The sequence below is a fragment of the Passer domesticus genome, chromosome 3 (genome assembly GCF_036417665.1).
Source record: "Passer domesticus isolate bPasDom1 chromosome 3, bPasDom1.hap1, whole genome shotgun sequence".
Lineage (NCBI taxonomy): Eukaryota > Metazoa > Chordata > Aves > Passeriformes > Passeridae > Passer > Passer domesticus.
The window spans coordinates 116149836-116174593 of record NC_087476.1 but is presented as its reverse complement, the minus strand read 5'-3'; the positions used below and the strand labels follow the sequence as shown (position 1 = coordinate 116174593).

The window sequence follows — 24758 nt, the reverse complement described above, 5'->3', positions numbered from 1 at the left end:
CCGTCCCCCCGCGGAGGAAGGACGGGCTGCAAGATGGCGGCGCCGGAGGAGCGGCTCGTGTCGGAGGGCGAAGGCGGCGCCCCGGGCTCGGCGCGGCTCTCCCCGGCCCCGCTGCCGGAGGCCGCCGAGCCGCTGGCGCCCATGGAGCCGCCGCCCCAGAGCAACACACTCATGGGGCTGCCCATCGTGGCTATCGAGAGCATCCTCAGCTTCCTGTCCTACGATGAGACGAGCCAGCTGCGCTTGGTAGGGGCCGCGGAGGGGAGGCGGCGGGGCGGGGGCCGCGGGGCCGCGGCCGGGACCGGGCTCTGCCCGCCTGGCCCGGGGCAGCTGCGGGGGTGGCGGCGGCCCCCGCCGGGCTGCTGCGCTCGCCGGGGAAGGGGCTGGATGAGTGGGGTGGGATGGGGCTTTATCCCTTCTGCGCTCTCCGTGTGCGCTTCCATACACGCATTCCTGCAGCGCTTTATACCGTCTCTGACTTCTTTCATTCCTTTCACGCTCTGTGAGAAAGTACCGGGCTGCTGGCGGCTCATTTCTCCAAGTGACTGGTTGGGGTGGGTAGTCTATTGTGTCTCATATGTGTGTTTATTTTTGCTTATAGGGTTTAAGCCTACAAGTGTAGGAGGTGGTGAGCCTGCTGCTCCAAGAATCCTCCCCTATCTAGAAATGTGGGTCAAAAAAGGAGATGTAAAAATACCCCAAAAAAACCTGCCTGCTTCTCCTGGTCTTAGTGGATGTGTAATTAATAACATATAGTATCTGCACCTCTGGACTTGATAATGCCAAAAAACCCTGCAGCTGTCAGTGAGGAGATCAATGTATATCAATATTTAACTGCCTGCATAAGGAGCCTGATGTAAACCATGTCATATTATGATAAGCTGTCTTACTGAACCTCTCGTGAGTTTGTAAATGGAATAATAGTGAGGGCATTGATGCACAGCTTATGTAACTCTCAGTAAACGTGCATGCACTGTACCATTCCTATTTTAAGAACTTGATTAGTCTAAACTGGATAATATTACAAGTGTATTTCTGCAGGAAATTGGACTGCCTGTGTCCTGGATCAGTAACCTGAAGTGTACAGTACATCCTGACTGTAACTATAAACCGAAAGCTCTTCAAGCAGAAAATCTGTTCTCATTTATACTGCTCCAAGCACACCAGTTCCTAAATATTGCTAGAGTGTGCTGTCAGTCCCCTGAGGACTTCAGCTTCTTCTGTGAGAGTAGGTAGTGGATCTGTAAAAAAGATGTGGCACTTGAGAACCACAGAACAGCCTGAGTTAGGAGTGAGCCACGAGGATCACAGAAGTCCAGTCCTGGCCCTGCATAGGACATGCCCAAGATCACAGGTGGTACTTGCAGTTTGACCACTGGGAAGGGAAGTAAATCACGGTGTTTGGATGTGCCACATTTCAGGCTCAGGATTGCAACGCCAGGCACAGCCCGTGGCTGAAGCTTTCCCTTGCATTTTGTGAATGGTAGTGCCTGTGGGAGCTCTCACAAGTCCACAGGAGGCTTTTTCTTTCTCCAGCTCTAAGTGTTTGTCATGCTCTGTTGGCAGTGAAGGTGAAAGTAGGAAAGGTGAGGATGTCAGGATTAAACCAGCTGTTTAACTCTCACTGGCACTTAGGAAGTAAAACTGACACACCTCCAAGTTCCTTTTTCTAGAAGAGGACTGCCCCTTTCCGAACTTTCAGAAATATGCAAAACCAGACGTGATAAATACCAACTTTGAAACATGTAGAACAATACTGGGCGTAAAATGAAGGAAACTATTTGGTTGGTCTTTCCCTACTTTGAGTTTTTGAGTCAGTGGCAGCCAAGAAAATTAATCTCCATCAAATTCCTAACTGTTCCCTTAAGCACATCAGAAGGCATTAAGAGCATTCTTCTGAGAAAAAAGCAGCCTTTTGTTAACCAGCAGTAATGTAAAGAACCAAAGCCTTTCTGGTTTGAGCCCATAAGCTTGCTCAGCTGGGTCTTTCAGGTGGCTGTTCAGAGCTGAAGGTGTTCTTTTGGCAGTTCACTGAGAGGCAGACACTGAATGTTCTTCATTGCTCCAGGTGCTTTTGTCAGAGAATTAAGGTAGCCTTTAAAAATAGTAGTGCCCAGGCATAAATTCAGAATTAAACTTCATTACTTTGGGATTTTTGAAGGTGGTGAGTAGTCTTTGGCACAACCTGCGTGTTCCTGCTCTAAGAGCTGCCTTGCACAAGCAGTAAATTTTTGTTTTCTGTGAGGACTGACTTGAGCTGCTTATCAAAGATGAATGAGTGTATCTTACAATAAGTAGTATTGTGCTAAAGATACATTGCAGGAGCACATTAATTGAACGACAGATATGAAATTGCTCAGGTCTCATGCATATTAGAAACATGCCCAAAAGCAGCCTCATTATCCCTTAGAATGTGGGATTCCATGGGATAAAGTGTCTTGAGGAAGGCAGGAAAACCCAGGACATCAATTGACCTAAACAAAGTTTGATCATACATGTTTAGGAAAAAAAAAGTGGATTCCCTAAACCAGTAATTTTGATGCATTTTCTGTATCCCAGCTTGGAAGGAGTGTCTTAATGTGCTTTTTATTTTGGATCTCCTTAGCTCAGTGATCCATAAAAAAAAAGTCCCTGAATTGAACTGGGTTTGGATCTGCAGTGTATACAAAACAACAGACTGAGGAGTTGGCTGGGTGGGAGGACACAGAGCACCAGAATGTTTTCAGATTGAAATGGAGATAGGAGTGTGCATTGTTTATGTAGAGCATAATGAGGAGCATAATCTCAGGCATAAGATCCAGAAGTCTTTTTTCTGTCCCCAAAGGATGAGGTAAAGAACATTTCCTGCTTGTGATGATTGCCATCAGACAAGGCAAGGCTGTGGGCCCCTCATTGTGCAAAAAGCACTTGCCTTCCTGAGCATAATGCTTTCTGCTGTTCCTGGGGTCACTGTGTGTGAAAGCATAAATGAAGCACCTACAGGTTAAGCAGTGAAGTAGATCCAAGGAGCAGAGACTAAACAATAGGTATTCAGAGAGCAGTCATGTCTGAAATGGGGGAAATCTTCAGCCCTCAAACTTTTGTTCAGACAAAGTGAATGAGAGGAAAAGCAGCAGCATTTTGCTTTCAGCCCTTTTGAGTATTTACTTCATCTGCTTCCTCTGATGATCCCCATGAGAGAAACCCAGAAAACCCCGAGGATGCCAGTGTCTGAAGCTGTACTGTGCATGCTGACAGGGAAGCTCACTAAGTTCCAGCTTTTGAAGGCTCCTTTTACAGGGATGTTTTTAGGGACTTGCAGAAGCTTTGAAATTTTTACCTCAGTGGGATAATAATGAAATTCTTAGATTCCAGGGTTTTTTTTCAATCACATGTCTGAGCTTGGAAAGGCACTTCCATTCAGGCTATTACTACAACATGCATGATCAAAATTACACAGTCCACAACCTCCTTCCATGAGCACTCTGAGAAGGTTATCTTGGATTCTGCCACAAGTCAGAATTAATTAGATTCTGCAGCAAACTTGTGCTTATTTCCTGCACAGCACAAGTAAGGGCTGATAGCCTTTGGACAGCATGGCTTTGATATTCCCAGTTTCAGCCAGTCTGTGTTTACAGGCATTTCTGTTTTAAGGTTTCTTGATGAAGTTATAAGCATTTTGCCACTTACTTTACCCTAAAAAAGGCATTTTATGGACCATGGTGTCAGTGTACCATCTGAGAAAAATAACATCCATTGAATCTAAATACTATAGGATATTTTGTGTTTGTTTTGGAGTTGGTTATCTGGTAGTGAAGCTTGGAAGAAATAAAACATGCTTTTTAAGGAAATTAGTAGATTGTGTCAGTTTGTTTACAAAAGAAGTGGAAAATTAGTTTATAGGATCATAGAAAGCTTTTATGTGATATTTTGTCACATAAAAGCACATGAAGGAGCAACCTCTCCTTCTGCTTTTTACATGGATTTGGAATACCTTTCTAACCCTGAAACTTTAACACAGGGTCTGGTTGGACTTGACCTTTGGGGAAACACAGCCTCTTTCAGCTGTGTGACTAAAATAAGAAAACATTCACCAATATTGCAAATACAAGGATAAGGAAATTCAATTTATGGTCTGTTAGAATACGTAATATCAAACTGTCTTGGACAGCTATGGACACCTAAAAGTGTAATGAAGCTACTTTGCATACAACTGTGCAGTCTAGGATACATTGTACCTGTAAATCTGGGTGCTCTATGGTTTACATGGTGAACTAGCTGAGAATTACGAGGTTATTGGTAACATAAGTTGCAAACAAACACTTTTGATTTCTGGTGGTCCCGCAGTTTGGGTTCTGGGCGGATTATTGACTAAATATGGGTAATGTCGAGAATCTGGAGCAAATAATCCTTGCTGCAGTGTAGGGCAAGCAGAGGAGGCAGGTTAAACCCCGGCTGCAGCTCCTGGGGCCTCTCTGCCGGCAGATGTCACTGCGCGCCGGGTTCAGACCCGCTCCGAGCGCGGAGCTGAGCGCGCCTGGAGAGGTTTTCCTCTGGTGCCCGGGGAGTGCAGAGCTGAGCAGCCCCGTGCAGCTCCCAGTTCCTGCTTCAGGGATCCGGTGCCTTTAGAGCTGCGAGAAAGCTGCAAAGCCTTGACTCAAAAACGATTTAAATCTCTACGAGCTCAGGGAAGAAAGAACCATTTCCTCCTTCCTGGAGGAAGGGCCGGCATTTTTCCTTATAGACAGGAGATGATTCAACTGGATCACTGAATGTGGGGCAGAGTGTGCTGAGACTCTCCCTCTGCCGTTTGTCTGTCTGATCCTTCTTTGTTAACCAGAAAGATGTAATACCGAGGAGCACATTCAGATCCACAGTCACTGCTAATGGCCTGTGCATACAGAGCTGTCTGAAAGTGGTCACTTCTCACAGAACCTGGGACACAAAGCAGAACTTCTTTCTTTTTATACAGGAGGCATTACACAAAGTAATTGCAGGTTTTTCTGGGAGAGGTGAGAATCTTCTTCCTCAAGGTATAAACTGATATAGGCTTTAAAGTTATGAAAGGATAAGTGTTTATTAAAAAATAGAAAGTGTATTTATTGGTAAGTGGGGTCACAGTGGGGAGCTGTGGACTTCAGTACCTAAAAAATCCCAACGAAAACAAAATTATTTCAAAGAACAGTTGGATCACTAAGCTCTTGTGTCTTCAGAATTGAATAGCAATTGCTTTAAACATTTGTATGAGTTGGCTTTATAACTGGTAACTTTGTGAAGGTTTAACTTTAGCAGTTTATTATATCTTCTGCAGCTCTTCATGTCCTTTCTTCCTAAATATGTGGGGGAAAAAACCCTGAGCTACTGGTGTCCAACAGCAAATAAAGGAATCTTTTAAACTGAGGAGAAGATACTTTGTTATACAAAAAGGAGAATCTTGTTCCATGTGCAATGCTTTCCATGTGTTTTTAAATTTAATTGTGGTTGAGTTAAAAAGCATAAGCCTTAAACACTGGAAGAAAACCACAGTGATTTCTTGTCTTTAAAGGTTTCTATTTTTGACACTACAAAATATTAACTTCATCTACTGAAATCACACTGGAGACCATGCTGAAAGCCAGGAATGGGCATTTGCAACTTCCATGAAAATGAGAGGAAATTGTATTTGCTTCTAATAGGTGGCAGTCAGCCTACTGTCTCTTGTTAGGCAAAATCAACAGATTTATTTGTGAACTGTGTGAAGCATTGCTGCTCCTTTTTGGAGTATTGTGATCTTTGGTGGAGATGGGAATGCCCTAATCTCAGCTGCACTGTTTGCTTGTTGAAATGGAGCAAAAAACAGTAAGAGAATCTCTTGCTACCTGGCAAGTAGGGATTAGTTAATAGTAAAAGTGAGTTGTGGCCTTAATTGAGCCTTAAGATTTCTTTTTACTTAAATACAGGTTTGTAAGCGAATGGACTTGGTTTGCCAGAGAATGTTAAATCAGGGATTTCTGAAAGTGGAAAGATACCACAACTTATGTCAAAAGCAAGTTAAAGCTCAACTTCCAAGGTATGTACCAGTTACAACTGGAATTAAATTTAATTGTGCTGGATTCATTTAAGCAGATTATTGAAAAGGAATTACTTTCTGGCTAATTCTTTTATCTATCTTGAAAATTTCAGTGATATTTGCCTTTATTTAGTGTGTGTTGTTTTTTTGTTTTTTTGTTTTTTTTTTTTTTCCTAAAAGCACCTTGAACCTAAGATTTAATTACAGCACAGTGGTGTGAGAAGTGTGTCTGGTATTTCAAACAGAGAAGTCTGGGTTCTGTATTACTCAACTCTTCTGACAAATCAAAGGAGGATTCCTGGGAATGAATAAATGCCATTCCTTTTCAAGAACAACTGCCTTCACTGATGATTTATCAAATATTCTGCTTTAAAAAAAGGACGAGGTTTTTCACTGGCAAGGATGAAATGGGAACAAGGAAGAGGGATTTGACATGTGAGCATTACTGGGAACTGATTTCTCACTAAAGCAATATCTTTCTTCCTCTTTCCAGTGAATAAGTGCAGCTGCTGCTGTGTCCTATCAGATTTCCCAGTCAGAGTGAAGAAACTAAATGCTACTTAGCATAGAGATCCTTTATCAAAAAGTGTTTCTATCTCAACCTAAACTTCATAGTAGTTCTTCACTATATAAATTCACTACTAATTATTATTTCAATTGCATTGAAGTGCTGAGAGTGAGTGGGATAAATATATTCACTCTGACTCTGTGGCTGCTGCTAGTTAGTACTGCAGCCCTGTTCTTAAATAGTCCTCAATTACATAATTTATGGAGCACATGAGGTATAGTAATTACTAAGAGAACAAATTTTGTCTAAGAAAGTGTAGTGTGCTGTTACTAGCTGGGTCTCAGTCAGTATCTATTATTTCTCTGAAGACAAATGTTAGTGGTTACAGGGTTTTAAGGGTGAAATTAACTTGACAAATGTTTCATTTGGATTTTTTGTTAAATCAGTGTCACCTTGTGGTCTGTTTTCCAGACGGGAGTCAGAAAGGAGAAACCATTCGTTAGCTCGCCATGCAGACATCCTTGCTGCTGTGGAAACAAGACTCTCTCTCCTAAATATGACTTTCATGAAGTATGTGGATTCCAATCTCTGTTGCTTCATACCTGGAAAGGTAAAATGCAGATATATTATGGGAATATGTATCTGTGTTTAAAAGAGGATTGTGTAACTTAACCTGGCACAGCTGGGGAAAATTGATACTCTGTGTGTGTGTATATATATTTATATATATTTTTAAATATTTATATACACACTTGCAAATAAACCTACAAGCCAATACTCTGTTTTATCAGGCAGTCTGAAATGAATAAACCAGGCTGTATTTAAATGTTAATTATTTTAAATTAGATTTCTATTTGCCCTTAGATTCTCTCTTGATTCTGGTGTTTGACTTGTGGTATACTCATCTTCTACAACCTTTTAGAAAAAAGCATGTGATCAGGCCATCTGAAGATGTAGTAATTTAGATTACACATAACACTAGCTACTCAGTCAATCATGATTTTAGGCACCTTCTTAAGGGTTTGAGTACTTCAGGTTAATTGAATTAAGGTATTTAGTATGTCAAAACACTGTTCAGTATTACAGTAGATGGTATATTTTTGTGCAGTAGGTGGAATTAGTTTTAAATGTAAAGTGTGTTAAATGGGAACATCATTGAACAGTTCTGGCATTTTAGAATACCAGCCCAGCATTTAATATAAATTATGCAGGCAAGATGTACATTGGAGATAGCGATGTTTTATAAGCTGTGAAATCACCAGTGCACAGGGGAATTGACAAAATTGTGCTCAGAGGAAGAGTGCTACAGCTCAGGGATTAAATGAGATCAGTGAACATTATCCTAATGCTCCATTCATTGATCTTCCCATGTAAGCTTTGGATGTGTTGATGTTACTTTTTTGTGGGCAGAGAACTGAATTGCAGTGAGATGAATGGAAAAGTTATCTCTTGGATTCTGGGGAAGCTGCAGGCACTTGGTGGTAGGCTAAACTCTTGAGTGTGGAATGTATTCTTATCTGGAAGAAGTAACTGTTTCTGTTACTCTTGTTGACTTGATATTTAATTCATTTTAAATTATATTCTTGCATGACTTTACATTATACTTTTATATATAATGTATTTTAAAAAATTAATACAATGTAATACAATGAAGTCAAATGAACTTAAGGCCCTGATACTTATATGGTAAATGGAATACTTAAAAAAAAAAAAAAGTTGCTTTACGTTCTGAAGAGCAGAGGGAAAGGCAGTACTCATCCCAGACCAGGGGTTGGGCAGGTGAGCTTGCTTTTCCTTGTGGGCACCAACTTGTAGGCACCTTGATTTTATTTTGATACAACTGCTAAAAAGCTGTTGGTTTTTAAATTTTTTTTTAATTATTTACTTGGTGTGTGAGTTTGCTAGCACTGCTGCTCTCTCAGCACAGTTACCAGTTCACCCATTAATTAATATTTTGGTCAATCAGATTCAAGGCTTAGTGTTCACTTACAGTCTGTGGTTTCCCTCCCACCTGCTTTGCTTTCCTCAGGAAGTTTCACCATAGAACTGCCAGGAAGTGAATTTGTGTTAGAATATGCAAATCCTGGTTTGAGGTTCAGCTTTCTGTGTGATAGCAGAGCACTGCTGCAAGGTTTTATATTGAGGATGTTGTTGCTAACAGGATATAAAGTGGATGAAATTAGAGCAGTCATTTGTTGTTTGATGAGAAACTTAGGTCTTGTCTGGCTTTTGGGACTTTTTAGCTAAGCTTCCTTTATCAGAACAGAAGGTGCTCTGTATGACAAGGTGTGTTCTTCACACACTTTATTATGTGTGTCCTTCAAGCATTCTTAATCCTGTGCAAAATACCTGCATAGCTTTGGCTAAGAGACCAGCACTCCTATCTTGACCTGCCTCAGATTTTAATTCATAAATTAGTAAGACTCCCTTCATCTCTCTGTATCTCTCCTGACTCAAGGGCTTTGTTTTCCACACCTGTCAAGAGAGTTTTGTTCTCTGTCAATAGTGAATTGATGTTTTGTAAATGAATATATTTTGGATTTAATCTGCATTTGCAATATTTTGTGTGTATGGAAATGGACTCAAGTAAATATTTACAGCTCTTCAGGCTGACATAATGCTAATTTGTGCTACTGCAATTCTGTTTCATGACTGGCAGGGGTAGTGACTGCTCTGCTTTAGGGCTTCTTGCTTCAGGTTTTCCTGAAGGAAATGATCATGCTCTGCTGAGTAGAGATTATGTAACTTGCAAGCCAGCTATGACTGTACTTCAAATTTTACCTAATGAGCATTATTTCATGACTTTGAAGAGAGCTGTTGTGATAGATTAAATGAATAGCTTCTCTGATACATCATGAGCAACACTTCAAAAAACTGATCTGGAACTAAAACACACAGTGGTGTGCAACTGTTATGTGGTAAAAAAACCCTAAATATGCCAGAATTCCTAGAACAAACTGAAATAATCTTGCCTTTATCAGAAAATCCTAATTCTTCTTAAATGTTTTAGGTAATAGATGAAATTTATCGAGTGCTAAGATATGTAAACTCTACAAGAGCTCCTCAGAGAGCTCATGAAGTTCTTCAAGAACTAAGGGACATTTCCTCCATGGCTATGGAATATTTTGATGAGAAGATTGTTCCAATACTGAAAAGAAAGATGCCTGGGTCAGATGTATCGGGACGTCTAATAGGAACTGCCCCAGGTATTAATTCCAACATATAGTTAACTTTTATTTAGTTATTCTTTAAAGAAATCACAGCACTGTATGTTTTCTATGCTCCCTCCCTTAAATGGGAGCTTTATTACATAAATATTGATGATACTTGTTTCTTAAGAATGCTAACTGAAATTCATTTGCTTTGAAATTTAAGGAGCCTTTGTACTACTAAAAGAACAGTCACTTGAATGTATGTTAGAATTATGCATAGTGTGTATTCGTTAAACAAATGCTTTTGTGCCACCAATGAATGAGACTTTATTGCTGCATTTGGTTGAAATTTGGCACATGAGATGACAACTCGATGCCTTTTATTTTTAGCACAAGCTGCAAATGAATTTGACTAAGCTGTGGTAGTACATAGAGGGCTGGAGTGGGCTTTTTTTACTTTACTGGGGGTACTATTTTATGCACTAACAAGCAAAATAGTTACAGGTAATAGTGAAAAGGAAATTAAAACAACAGTCTGTAAATAAGCCATTAAACTGGTCCTTCGAATACTCTCAGACTTTCCAGAACTTTTGTGAACCAAACTATAAGGTAGCTGCCTCTTGGCTGAAGTTATCCTAATGGTAAAAGACTGGTAAAATTGTAGAATTTTTCCTATACATGATGTGTTCACATTTTAGGAACTGAAATTTAACTCTCTAGAAGGATAACTTAGTAAAAACTGGGGGGAAAAATATATCTTAAGTAAAAACAATAGGCCTAACTGCAGATGCTTTTGTTTCTTGTATGTCCTGTCCATCCTTTTAGCCATAAGTGTGTATGCCACCTGTAGTATATCCTGCTAGTTGTATTTGAATTTTTATAATTATATACCTTTTTAAAATTATATATAGGTTTAAATTTTTTTAAATTATATGTGTTAGTATATACTGAGCCTCTCAGCTGAGGAAATATTGCCCAAACCCACAGTTGATATCAATCAACTTTTCAAGGCCAAGGCTTTGTGGTGCATAAAATGCCTCTCTCTTTTTGAGGGAAGGGCACAACCTCTCCAATAGCAACCTCTTAGTGTCACATAATGGTAGCTGTGCTGCCATCCTAATGGAAAAAAAGGAGGAAAAGGAGGATGATTGTTCCAGACTCTTCTGTCTGGAGAGCACTTAAAGTTGCACCTTAATTGCACAGTGTTGCTAGAAGACTGTAATGACAGAAAAAGTGATAGATACCTTTTATGGCAGAAAAAGTGAAAGAAATTATACAGTAGCTGTTAGTCTCCTTGATTTGCAGGAACTTTATTAGAATCATCAGTTCCAAGCTCAGATTCCAGTATGGTTTTAGTGCTTAGGAGGAGTGATTCTAAAGAAGCATGGAAAATAAATTCCTTTCTTCTAAAATGTAAGTTATACCGAAATACCTTGTTAAGTTCCAAACTACAATTTTTTAGAACTTTAGCTGCAGCTAAGACAGCAGAATTTTGCTGGTCTAATGAAATATATTTATTCAGTTTTAACTATCCCGTATTAAGTAATTCAGAGATGTTTTTGTCACAGAGTGATCTGTGACACTAAGTCTAGATGACAACACAGTAGTTCTACAGTTTTTGATGCAGCAAAAGGAGGGGGGCTTATATACAGAAAATAAATTATGAACTTTTTTCCTGACTACTGAAAAGCTGTAAGTATTTTAAATTAAACTGGTTGTGCTCTGAGATTACACTTAAGTGACTGTGAATGTGTTTGGCTGTTCACGTAGCTTACCATGGGTATTCAGATTCACGTGTGGGGATAAGCAAAATACAAACACTGGGAGACCATTTCTACCCGTAAGTTGCAGAGTAATTAATCACAGTTCTCTCTGAAGTTCCAGGGCCTTCTGCAGCACTGACCACAATGCAGCTGTTCTCCAAGCAGAGCCCTTCCAGGCAGGAGGTCACCAAGCTGCAGCAGCAGGTGAAAGCCAACGGCACGGGCCTGACGGCGCTGAAGCGGGAGATCTCGGAGCTGCGCGTCAAGGTGCAGGAGCAGCAGAAGCAGCTCCAGGATCAAGACCAGAAACTGCTTGAGCAAACCCAGATCATTGGGGAACAGAACGCCCGCTTGGCCGAGCTGGAGCGCAAGCTGCGGGAGGTGATGGAGAGCACAGTAGGGAATTCTTCAGGTTCCGGCTCAAATGAACAATCTCCCAGGAAAAGGAGGAAGGCGGTGGATTCCACAGACTGTCCTAGGAAATCTAAACGCCTTCGGAACAGAAAATAACTGGGGAGGAAATGGCGCCTTCAGGAGGATACACTGCTCTAGTAGCCCAAGCAGGCCTGCTTGTGTGGGTACTGTGACCAGCTTCATGGTGTCACTTAGGCTGCTGGCTCTTCAAAACACCACTTAGACTTGAACAGTGATTTTCTTTCATTGACTTTTCCCCTGCTTTCTATATGGGTGGGCCTAATGCACAGAATCTTTAAGATTTGCAATAGCTACATACTAACCAGACCTGCTCTGTTATGTTTTGAAGGGTTAACCTTTTTTTTTTTTTTGTGCAGATGTGTCTTAAAGTAAACTTATTTGTGTTTATGCATATGTTCACATGAAATCTTAAATAAATTGACTTAACTGACTAAATGGTTAAGAGTGAAAACAGATGTCCTGTTCACTTGAAGGGAAGATCCGCTTTTAAAACCTTGTTTTTGAGAACTTGACCTTTTTTGTTACAAGTGACCTTGTCTGGAATGTCTGAAAAGTAGTTAATACTTTTTGGGGTTCTCTGTAACGAGTAAAACTGACTTCTTAAGCTACAGTATTGGCTATATATTTTTGTAAACTTCCACGGAAGGGCCTTCTATCCAGTCTTCACATGCACACACCCTGGTTCTAGGTCTTGGGAGCCATATTCTACATTTGCATGGATAGATGCATGTACAGCTTAGTCAGCCTGCCAAAAGCACTTGCCTGAAACTGTTCCAAACTCTGGGAGAGAGCACAGAGACCTGTCAAGCAATTCCTTTGTTCCTCAGCCATAAGTCAGTCTCTGCTTTCAGCAGGGTCTGGGGAGGCAGGAGGCTTGAGCCCGGGCTGTGTGGCTGCCACCCGCCCTGCCTGGAGGGCAGGGATCTATTGTTAGCCAAAGCTGGAGGATGGAGAGGCTGCCTGTGCATCACCCGGGCCATGGGCCAACACCGAACACCTGCAGACTGTCCCTGGAGTCACCAAGCTCTGGGGACATCATTTGAGTGAAATGCTGTATTATGGTCAAACTTAAACTATTTTGTGTGTCTGTGTTGGGGTTGGGGTGGAAATTTCTCTGTAACACTGATGACAATATTCTAAGCTTTCCTTATCCTAAAAGGTAAATCACTTCAGACAGAGCTTTAATTTCTTTTGCACTTCTGTTTTGAGCTTGTAACTGGAAAAGCATGTCTTGCACTGTTCAGTCTCTCTGGTCACTTTAACCACCTCAGAGTTGTGTACAGTGATTATTCCCCCTCTGCCATCTGTATATTTTTGGAATCTTATACAAATACCATTGTCCTTGGTTTTGTTTTAATGTACTAAACTATGTAGCTTTATAATTTGACTTATGTTTTCTTTTTTTAACCAGCTGCTGCTTTGTCTTTAGGTGGTTCTGAATTCCACTTGGTATGGCACTGAAAATGCAAATGCTGCATTTTGTAGCTGTTCACAATCTCAATATTACTGCTGTGGGTTAAAGTGCAAGTTCATTTTGTATGGCTGTCAGCATAATCTAGTGGCTGTATTTAAAGCACCAAACAAATCAGAAGTTGTCTGGTCAGGTATTATATAATCATGGTAAACTGACATTTTTCCTGAAACTTCAGCTGCAATTTTTACTTCTAAAACATAGTAGCTCATACCAGAAGTAACATTACAAATGTCTAATATTTGACAGACATTTAGCTTTCAAATAAACTTCTCAAGTAGTTTGAGTTCTTTCAAAAAAAAAAAGGCATTTTTCTTAATAATCTAGGAAATTATAAAAGGCTGTCTGAGAGCAGACTTAAACTGCTGAAGGAGCACTTGCTTTTACTGGTTTATACAGCTCAGAATGTTTTTTACAGGTAAGTCTATCTTGGAGATAGATACCTGCTATTAAGCTGAAAAATATTGGCATATACCATAACTTTTAAAAAACAATTTTGACTCAAAAGGGTCAGCATGATAGCTGGAATTACCATGTGATACAAGTTCACTGAATGGTTATTTGTGATAAAAAATTCCTGTAATGGACTAATTACCAGCTTCTTGTGGTTAAATGCTTCCAAACAAGTATGAACTTGTGAATTTCATTTACTGAAAGGGTTTATTCATACATTTTGAATATTTTTCACTTCAATTTCTTTATTAATTTCTAGAATATGCAGACAATTTCCCCCTCCCCACCATCTCAGTGTACAAATTGTTTCAGGTTACTCCAGAGTAGCATTTCTGGATGTGTTGGGGAATCTCTGGCTGCTCGTAAAGGGAGCTGGAAAACAACAGCCAGTTGTTATGGGAAGTGTTCTCTGGGAACTGTGCCAGCTTGGAACCTTCAGCTCAAGGAAGTATCATGTGCTCCAGGACTGCAGGTGCATCCTGCTCCTCCGTGTGCTGCCAGTGAAATGGAATAAGGCCCGTGAAACTTCAGGGGTAGAGGGGATGGTTACAAGGCAGCTCTGAGAAATTCCACAATAAAGGTACACCAGTGTTTTCTATTTCACATCCCACAGAGGGAAACATCAGATGGCTCTTGGCTGGAGTGTACACCAGACAAATATACACGTGTTAAAAAACCAGAATGAAGTAATTGTTTGGACAAAATAGCTGGAGCATTAATTTCTGACACCGTATTGTCCCTTGTTAAATAAAAAGGATAAATTTTGCAATATGTGAACAAGCTGATGAATCACCTGAAGTAAATCTCTTTTCACTCTCAATGCCTGTGCACATTTATGTGAGTTGGTGTATCAGCCTCGAAGTAGTGTTGGTAGTGATTGGTGATTGTATCATCTGTTAAGGGAGAGCCTTAAAGCAGTGAGACTGAGATGTAGTTTGCAAAATTACCTGAGAAAGTGATTTATTTGCATCTACTGTTTTAGTACTTGTGTCAAGGGCTGAAAATGAAAGAGCTGTCAGGGAAAGCAATTTTAAGTGTCTTATATCTAGTTTCTTAACTTAAAACTACTGAGGCCAGCTTTACTGCTTTTCTAAAAATAGCACTTGCTTAGAAACTGCTTTTTGTTTCATAGTAAAGTTGGGGATTTTTAAAATCAATTTGTGTACCTAGTGAACATGGTGAAAATAAGATGAAAAGATACCATAGTGGTATTTTTTGAGGGAAAAGCTGTTTGTGACAAGGTCTTGCTTCCCAAACTGAACAGCTGCTATGTAACCACAGTGTGTAAGGACCCTCCAGACCTGGGCTAATGGATGTGGAAGTGCTGGAGGAAGAAAGAGTACCTGCAGATTTCACAGAGTAAAGAACAGATGGAAACAAATGGAACTTGGTCAGTTCCTGATACTCAGCATTGCATGTTAATCACCAAATTCATTAATGCTGCAAAGGATGCCTGCATGTAACTTCTTAATGTAAAAGGTAAGAGAGAATTGAACAGAAACTTGGCTGCTCTTACTCAGATCTTCTAACAGTGAATTGTAGGGAACACTAGGGTTGCCAAAGGAATTTTCAACATCAAGAGCCTCTTGAAAATAGGATGATGTAGGATATAGTGGAATGTGTGTCAGCACAGGAGAGGATGTTCTGATTCCTTGGTGTTCCTGATGCTTTTAAGAGGGTAATTAGCAAATTTCAGTGATTGTAACTTCATGAATTAGTAAATTCAGTTTGGACTGTTTTACAGCAACATGTCTGCTAGTTGTGAACTATTCTGTTCAACTCAAGTTGCATTTCTGTGCTGCTTTGCACTGTACCTGGGCCAGCTTGCTTGTCCATGTGCTCTCCACTCTGCAGTTCTCCTGCCTGGATCTCACCTTCCCCATTCCAAGGATGCAGTCCTGGCTTTGGTTCACATGTAAGTGAACATTCCAGGATTCTTGTTCAAGCTTTGTGCCAGCTGAAGACACAGAAGGTACTGGATCTCACTGTCTCTGGAATGGAAAACATCAGATACAAAACCTGGTGGCTTGCTGAAGACCTAAACTCTGGGTATGTTACACAGACTGATCAAATGCAGTGATTAAATAGGGAAGACACTTGGCTCTCCAGTACACTTGGGCAATTAAATTGTCCAAATTTAAATTTCCTATTTAATATATTTTTATAGTTGTTTAAGCCTTGTTTAACTGCTCTGAAATGTTTAGTTTATAAACCTGAGATCTTCTGTTTAATTGTCCTACTGAAATTCGTGACCATTTACAAACCTATGTGTGTTTGTAGTGCTGTAAACCTGCCTCTGTGTACTGAACTCCTGACGTGCTGTCACTCCTCCAGTGCTCCTGTCACCTGCTGCCACACTCCTTTTGGCAGGATCCTTCCCATGGATGAGGAGGTCCTTAGCACCATGATGGATAGCAGTGCTAATATTTGAACTCCCAGCCAGAAGGGAACGCTGTCAGAAACGTTGTTATGTGGTGTTTGGAGTGCAGCTGAGTGAAACTCTTGTGACCCCAGCCATTCTGCAGTCAGCTGCTGCACTGGCAACCCCAAAGCTTCCTTGTTGTGAAATGGTCACTGACCAAAAAGTAAACCTGGCAAGGTCACAGAGCCTCGATGAAATCTAGACATCTGCTTTGCCTCTTATGCTGCACCAATCCTCACAGTCTGCACAGTTCAGTTCTGTGACTGAGGGAAAGGCTGAGCAAAACCTTTTCTGTGTCTCACCTCCTTGCTGCATTTTTTACGTCTAAATCCCACCCTAATGTGCTCTAATTAAAATGCATGCAAACCAAACTATTCACAAAAGTGCTATGTTCTATAGATCCTGTGCTTTGCCCACTGCTTCACAGAATTGCAGACATTTCCAAGCAGGGATTGAATTTCCCCTCCAATAGCCCTGTTGCATGTGGGACTTCCAGCAGCTTGTAGGCATAAGCCTTTTGTACTCATTGTTACTAATAAAATTTAAGTGATGAATCATAACTTTGAGATACTAATACTACCTGGAGAGATAAGGCATAATTTACTTTGTGATAACAGCCTCCATTGTTTTTATCACTACTGCTGATTTAGATTAATTTGAGTGGATTTTTGATCTACTGATGTAGATTATTACGAGTGAACAACTAAAATTCCAAGCAAGTGGTAGTTCAACTTCTACACAGGGTAATCTTTCTCACTGAGCTGCCCACAGTCAGTGTTTTATGACAAATACAGATTAAATGGAAGTAAGTTCTTACAGAGGAGTTTATCAAAGAAGTTCTTCAAATATCTTACCACAAAAAGGGAAGGAAACGGAGAGTTTGCTGCAGGTGTTTGGAGCTGTAGTTCAGTACCTTTAGGCAGGGGCCTGTTAGCACGGGGGCAGACCAGGAGAGCAGCTCAAGGGAGCGCGGGTTTGGGACGGCGGATCGCTGCTCCTGTCCCGTGTGAGGGCTGCTCCTGCCAGCTCTGAGGTTGCTCCTGTCCTGTCTGAGGGCTGCTCCTGTCCTGAGGGCTGCTCCTCTCCTGAGGGCTGCTCCTGTCCTGCTCTGATGGCTGCTCTTGCCAGCTCTGAGGTTGCTCCCGTCCTGTCTGAGGGTTGTTTCTCTCTGCTTTCAGGGCATCTCCTGTCCTCTCTGAGGGCAGCTCGTCTCCGGTTTTAGGGCTCCTCCTGTCCTGCTCTGAAGGTTCCTCTTGTCAGCTCTGAGGGCTCCTTCTGTCCCGCTCTGAGGGCTGCTCCTGTCCTCTCTGAGGGCAGCTCCTCTCCGGTTTTAGGGCTCCTCCTGTCCTGCTCTGAGGGTTGCCCTTGTCAGCCCTGGAGGCTCCTCCTGTCCTGTCTGAGGGCTGCTCCTGTCCTGCTGTGAGGGTTGCTCTTGTCAGCTCTGAGGGCTGCTCCTGTCCCACTCTTAGAGCTGTTCCTCTCCACTCTGAGGGCTGCCCCTTCCCCTCTTTGTGGGCTCCTCCTGTCCGCTCTTACGGCTGCTCCTTCCCTGCTCTGTGGGTTGCTCTTGTCCGCCCTGAGGGCTACTCCTGTCCCGCTCTGAGGGATGCTCCTGTCCTCTCTTAGGTCTGTTTCTCTCCGCTCTTAGGGCTCTTTCTCTCGCCTCTGAGGGCTGCTCTGTCCGCTCTTAGGGCTGTTTCTTTCCGCTCTGAGGGCTGCTCCAGTCCGCTCTGAGGGCAGCTCTATCCCCTCTTAGGACTGTTTCCCTCCCCTGTGAGGGCTACTCTGTCCGCTCTGAGTGCTGTTTCTCTCCGCTCTGAGGGCTGCTCCTGTCCCGCTCTTAGGGCTGTTTCTTTCCGCTCTGAGGGCTGCTCTGTCCGCTCTTAGGGCTGTTTCTCTCCGCTCTTAGGGCAGCTCTATCCCCTCCTAGGGCTGTTTCTCTCTCCTCTGAGGGCTGCTCCTGTCCCGCTCTTAGGGCTGTTTCTCTCCGCTCCGAGGGCTGCTCCTGTCCCGCTCCCCGAGCCCCTCAGGGCCCGTCCCGCCCCGCCGGCAGGGGGCGCCGCGGCGGCGGCAGAGCGCCCAGCGGCCGCCGGCAGCCAATGGGCGGCGAGGGCGGGGCGGAGGGGGCGTGGCCGCGGGCCGCCTCCGCCGCGCTATAAAGCGCGGTAGCGGGGGCTCGGCGCAGCGGGCGGGCAGCCGGAGTGAGGGGTTCGCGCTGCCGCCATGGGGAACACTGTGGCTAGAGAGGATTTCGAGTGGGTCTACACGGACCAGCCGCACGCCGACCGCCGCAAGGCGATCCTGGGTGAGGAGCGCGCGGTGCCGTCGCTTTTTGCCGCCGGCTGCGTGGCGGAGCGGGGGGGACACCCCGCAAGATGGCCGCCCGTGCCGGGGGTGCCGCGGCCCCCGGAGCCTCCCGGCGGCGGGGCCGCGCTCGGGCCGGGCCCGCGTACGTGGGGGCGGGAGCCGCCGCCTTGGCGGCGCTGGCGGGGGAGGGGAAGGGAAGGAGCGGGGAAAGGAGCGGGGGGGCGGCCCGGGCTGCCCCCCCGAGCGGCGGAACGGAGCCCGCGTTCCCCGGGCCGCTCCCCGCCCGGGCCGGCCGGAGATAAGGCGGTGTCGGGGCCCGCTGTGCGCGGAGGGCACCGCGGCACACGGGGCTGGCGGATAGCGGCCTCGAGTGCGGCGCTGAAATCGGAGCTGAGCCTCGGTGAGCGCTTCTGCATTCCGGGTGGGCTGCCGGCTCAGAGCCATTTCCTTCCTGAGGAGGCTGGATGTGGTACCGGTGCTTGCCATGGACGTGCCTAGTTGCTGAGCAACGTAAAAGTGCTGAAATGACTCGGTTCCAAATGATTCATTATAGCAGTAAATATCACAAGTGGAAAGGTCACGAGTTTTCATTACCTGTGCAGGCAATTCCTAATTGGGACAAAGGGAGGAAAAAACTCTAATCTAATTGGGATAGTTGGCTGTGAGAAGAGCTTTGAAATAACTTTCTTAATTTGATTTTTTCCTGTCTAGCTAAACATCCAGAGATAAAAGCATTGATGAAGCCAGACCACAACCTGATCTGGGTGGTCGTGCTGATGGTTCTGGCGCAGCTGACTGCATTCTATCTGGTTAAAGACTTGGATTGGAAATGGGTGGTCTTCTGGGCTTACGTTTTTGGAAGCTGTATTAGTCACTCCATGACTCTGGCTATTCATGAGATCTCCCACAACAGTGCCTTTGGCAACAGCAAAGCCATGTGGAATCGATGGTTTGGAATATTTGCCAACCTCCCTCTTGGTCTCCCGTACTCCATATCCTTCAAGAGATACCACATGGATCACCATCGTTACCTGGGCGGTGACGGCATCGATGTGGATATTCCTACCAACTTCGAGGGCTGGTTCTTCTGCACCCGCTTTAGGAAGTTCATATGGATTGTTCTTCAGCCTTTTTTCTATGCCATTAGACCTCTCTGCATCAATCCTAAACCCATTAGTCGACTTGAAATAATCAACTTATTGGCTCAGCTGGCCTTTGATGTGGCAATATATTATTTATGGGGTGTCAAATCCATTTTTTACATGCTTGCTGGTTCAGTACTTGGTCTTGGGTTGCACCCAATTTCAGGACACTTCATAGCTGAACATTACATGTTTTTAAAAGGGCATGAGACCTATTCCTACTATGGGCCACTTAATTTGCTCACTTTTAATGTTGGCTATCACAATGAACATCATGACTTCCCCAATATTCCTGGCAAGAGCCTTCCACTGGTAAGTTAACTTCTAAGGTTATTACTTTTTCTTAAATTAAGGCCTACTTTAACATGAAAACTAGGTAGAACACTAAAAGCAGTTGGGAGATTAAAAACAAAAAAACCCCATAATATAAATTGAGTGATAAAAGAGGTAATTATTTAGCGTTTTAGTGATAGCCTGAACAAGCTTCCAGTTTGCTGCTGCTCAATCCTCTTCCATAAAAGGAGAGGGGAGGGAACACATCTTATGCTTTGCACTAACTTTAGCTTTCTGTAATTACAGCCTGTCTTCTGAATTCTTGTTTGTAAGTATGCAAGAAACTAGTTAAGAAGTTGTACTTAACTCTGGAGATTTGTTATCTCTGTCATTGGAATGTTAAGGGCAGTATTGTAATGTGTGCTTATCCTTCAGCCTCTTCTATCAGGGACATCCTCTGGTGGAGGAAAAAAAGGGGGTTTGAGGTACTGTTAATGTTTGCTCTACTGCTGACAAATGTTTAATAACTTGTCTAGTCTGCAGAACTTCAGTTTCCTCTGGCAAGAGACTCTGAAGCCAGGACTTAGACCTGTCATGCTTGCATGAGCAGCAGAGGTGAAGTTTCTCCTACTTCAGCCTTTGCTTCTTACAGGCAGGAGCTCCTTTCTCACTGTATCCATGTTTCCCAGTTGAAGAATGGGAACACAGGCTTCAGGGTTACATCTGAATCTTCAGTTTTTCATCAGATACTAAATTTGCAATTTGACAGCAGCTGTGGTGTTGGTCTTACAGCTTTGTTATTGCATTTGGCAATAGTGAGACTTTGTAAGATCATCCCTCTGGTGAAGTCCAAACTTGATTGATATTTCTCTTGTCAGTGGTGGAGCTGCAGCTGGAATAACTATGCCAGCACTTTTAGCAGGGCAGGTAGATCATGCAATTGGTTTGCTGAGGCTTTGTGTGGTTTTTTGTAATTTTTTTTTTAAAGCTAGATGATTGCTTTTATTAATAGATCTAAATTTTTCAAATACAGTGAAAGTTACTTTAACTCACTTTTGATACTTGGTTCTGTGCTGTGAACCAGCACTTCCCTTTTTGGATAGGTACTTTATCTGTAAGTAGACTACGAATTTTTCCAAGTATTTAATTCTAGGGGTAGACACCCAGTCCTGCTGCAGGACTCATAATCCACAGCTCTGATAAGAAAACAAAGCCTTCTTTTGAAATAGTGCAGTTAATTTGGATTGGACTGCTGTGCTGTGTGCTAAAGATCTCTAAGTACTGAACACTTGATTTCTCAGCACTGGTGAGCTGAGTTACTACTGTTGAGTAAAATTACTTTGTCTAGGTGCACTACTCTATAGGTGTGATGGGTCAAAACAAGCTTTGCCTTCAAACCAAGCCATGTAAATACCCTGGCTTTGTTTGTTGCTTATACAGATTGATACTATTCTTGGGACTAAAGCTATGGAATTTTGTGAAAAAGCCTTTTTGTTCCGTTCATGTTTCTAAGGCTTTAAGTGGCTGGCCCTAAATAGCAGTATGGGCACCGAAGTGAACTGGTGCTCTCACTTTAAACAGTGGTCTAGTTAACATGTGGAACTGAGAACAGTCTTTGGAAGCAGTTTATATTCATTCTTTGAAGTCTGTCTTCAGAAACAAAATATGCCTCAGAAATAAAATGCCTTTTTTCTTCTGAGTACTGAGATTTGAAACTGCATGTAAAAATAGCTGTGTTAAACAGCTCTTCCTAGAACATAAAACATCCTTTTTACTGTTAGTTGTATATCTGTGAGTCAGCACCGAGTCACACACTTAAAACAGCAACCAAACCGCTGGCTTTGTGAGCTCCATCACCCTGTAGGTAGCACGGTGAAGGGACTTTGGAAAGTCAGCTGAGTTTGTTCTGGCAGCTCCAAAAATTTCACAGCAGATTTACTTAATAACTAGGGAAGTGCTTTTTCCTTCAAGGAACGTTCACATTGTGGCACAAGTGGCCTTTCCTGTAGGATCTAACTTCTGGAATGAAACTTCCTGTGCTGTTACACATTGCTAGGTTACACCTCGAGGGTTGTAAAGTTGTCACAACTGATGTTAATATAACCAGTAACTAAACCTCATATCTCTCCTTCAGGTGAAGAAAATAGCAGCTGAATACTATGACAACCTGCCCCAGTATAACTCTTGGATAAAAGTACTGTATGACTTCGTGATGGATGACACAATCAGCCCATACTCACGCATGAAAAGGCAATTAAAGGGTGAAGTGAAGCAAGATTAAACTTCTGGCAACCAAAAAACTTTGAAATGTCTGCTTGCTTTAAAGTGGCTGGTATAAAGGTTTCCTGCTAAAGCTGTTCACCTGTGTCCTGAATTAAGATGTACAGCAACATAGCAATGCATCCTTCAAGGATTTTGTAGCAGACTCCAACCAGCTATAACATTCCTCAGTCCTCAGATTTGTTCGTTTAATGTGTCTCTGTTTGCCTAAGGATCAGTGTTATATGCATAATGCAAAATCACTTTGTTACAGAATTTACTTTGCTAGGTGTTAAATCCATATAAAATGTCTGTCTGACTCATAACAGTTTAAAAGTTCTCAATGTATTATACTGCCCTCAACATGCTATTTAGATAACTAGTTTTAAAATGCTGTACTTACCTGTTAATTCTAAACTAACATGGTTTGTTAACTTAAACATTCTGTTGAAAGTGTTTCCGAACTGATGGTTGGAAGAACTAAATTTGCACAGAAATGTTCAGTCTGCTTTTGTTTAAATATGTCATTTGAAGCAATGCTTTAAAGTTCTACCTTTTCTACTGAGAGTACCTTAAAGGAGCAATCTGTGGGAATGAAACTGGTATCTTTGAGGTGGCTCCTGTGACTTCTTTGGGAAAAGAAAAAAAAAGAGGAATTCAGGAATATTGCCAACTCCATGGGTCCCACCTACTGCCTGAACTGCTTCTGTTGGCATGTGGAGGGAGCAGGTGGCATTTAGGTAATTTAATATACCTGATGTCGGGTTTGATGTTGGAAGAATCTTTTTGGAGAGTTTGGGGGTTTTCTGATCTTTGACGAAAAATTATTACCATGTTACTATGGCTTCAAATATAAATATTTATACTTACTTGGAAATTTGGCTTTTATGGAAAAGTGAATGGATTGAAACGGATACTATTTTGGCAAACAGGTCTAGCTACAGCTGCTGCCAATACTGCCTATTAGCACATTAGCCATTTGTGTACACAGCGATTTGTGTACACAGCAAGGTTGTTAAATCTTGTTTGTTTTTTTCCCCCTAAACCTACAGTACCCTCCATAAATACTTGTCTTTCTTATATATTAAAATGTGGTGAGAGGTGGCGTTATCAAACTTCCTGCCTAGGAAATTTTTCTTTGGGATCAGATAGACATGGCAGACAGTGAAGAACCTTTCCATACCTCAGCACAGTAGATTTGCCTTCTTGGCTTTAAGCAGTCAAACTTGGCTACAAATAACCCTTAAATCTCAAAGGATGGCTCTGTGGTGTGTTCTTCATGAATCTGAAAGATGGAATCTGAGGAAGGTGGAAGTTGTTGCTGCTCTAACTCAATTTTAGATGCCTTCAACTCCTGTATTTTGGGGTGGTTTTTTGGGTGTTTGTTTTGAAAAGGTGAGTGCCTGAAAAGATTGTACTGGTACATCTTAACTTGGTCTCGACTGTGGTGCTGTTTTAATGTGTGCTTTGTTCAAGTGTGGGCCCTTATCTGTGGCTAAGCAACAGAAGTGGTATGAAAGTCTGCCAGCCACCTACAGAGTGACTTCATTGTGCCCACAACCTGTGAGGCAGCCCGTGTGTTGCTCAGGGTGGAATGTAATGTCAAAACAGACTTTGTCCAGTATTTTTACATGTCATTAAAGAGCAAAGATTAAAGTAATACTGGGTGAATTTTTGATTGGTCCTCTTATGCTGAAGGACTTAAGTTTTAGAAAAATTTGGTATTTCTAAAGCAGATTTGAGACCTTTTTATTGAGTGGTGACCTAGATGACCTGTGAAGAATAATTGTCTTTCCTCCCTATGCAGAGGAAAACTGACCTGGGTTGAAATACATGTAAGAGCTTAAGAAATTGCAAACCAGTTTCTTTTTAAGCCATTTAATATCACTCTTTGGTTTTTAAATTATCTTTGGTGTGGATGATTTATTCATAGCTGGATGAAGGATGGAAAGTGTCTACAAAATTTTATGGCTAAGAGCTGAAGTTAAGAAATTCAGTTATCCTACATGAATATTTAAGATAAGCAGAATTTAGAGTAAAAATTTTACAGTTAGTTGTCTTAGTTACCTTAATGGAATTCCTGCTTTTTAAAAGGGCTGAAGTTGCCATCTTTCTTGTTTAAAATTGCAATTGTTGTTTTAAGGTGTTCTGACTATGATTGTCTGTTCCAACTCAAATTATAAATACATTATTTTCACTTCAGGAGGTACTGAATGGTGCAGAATTCTGAGGGAGATACTGTGCTTGCCATAATCTTTCTGAAAACCTCTGCTACTGGGTACAATTTACTGTATGAGGTTAATCTGAGCTGGTGAGATTTAAGTTTGGATCTAAACAATGGTCTGGTTCTTGCCAGCACTGGCAGCTACCCTTCTTAGGCACAGCATTCCTGTGTAATCCATAAAAAGCCTTAGCAGCCACCTTCAGTAGTAAGAACTGCCAAAAGCAGATCTTTGAAAGGTAACCAGCATTGTTTCCTCCCTAAAAAATAGAACTATTTCTGAGCCACTGGTAAAAGTAATTAGGACCAGCTGGCCCTACTTGA

At 42.3% G+C, this 24758-nt stretch overlaps 2 protein-coding genes and 1 long non-coding RNA gene across 4 annotated transcripts; 2 read left to right on the top strand and 1 right to left on the bottom strand.

The window, feature by feature from the left end:
* The first annotated feature begins 7 nt into the window (after positions 1 to 7).
* On the top strand, positions 8 to 15802 carry FBXO28 (F-box protein 28). 2 transcript variants are annotated; one of them, XM_064415393.1, is made up of 6 exons: positions 8 to 246; positions 5919 to 6028; positions 7008 to 7146; positions 9547 to 9742; positions 10994 to 11101; positions 11567 to 15802. In XM_064415393.1, the coding sequence occupies exons 1-6, from the start codon at positions 34 to 36 to the stop codon at positions 11959 to 11961; spliced, it is 1161 nt and encodes a 386-aa protein (XP_064271463.1). In that variant the 5' UTR covers positions 8 to 33; the 3' UTR covers positions 11962 to 15802. The 2 variants fall into 2 exon arrangements, with proteins under 2 accessions (XP_064271463.1, XP_064271464.1); XM_064415394.1 differs by lacking the exon at positions 10994 to 11101.
* On the bottom strand, positions 13999 to 17304 carry LOC135297650 (uncharacterized). The gene is made up of 3 exons (XR_010359576.1): positions 17087 to 17304; positions 15625 to 15801; positions 13999 to 14447 (listed from the first exon to the last, which is right to left on the bottom strand). It is a non-coding gene; the product is annotated as an uncharacterized LOC135297650 (long non-coding RNA).
* Positions 17305 to 18365: 1061 nt separating this feature from the next.
* DEGS1 (delta 4-desaturase, sphingolipid 1) lies at positions 18366 to 23873 on the top strand. Its single transcript, XM_064415395.1, has 3 exons — positions 18366 to 18537; positions 19251 to 19993; positions 22089 to 23873. The coding sequence occupies exons 1-3, from the start codon at positions 18456 to 18458 to the stop codon at positions 22233 to 22235; spliced, it is 972 nt and encodes a 323-aa protein (XP_064271465.1). The 5' UTR covers positions 18366 to 18455; the 3' UTR covers positions 22236 to 23873.
* The last annotated feature ends 885 nt before the right edge of the window (positions 23874 to 24758 follow it).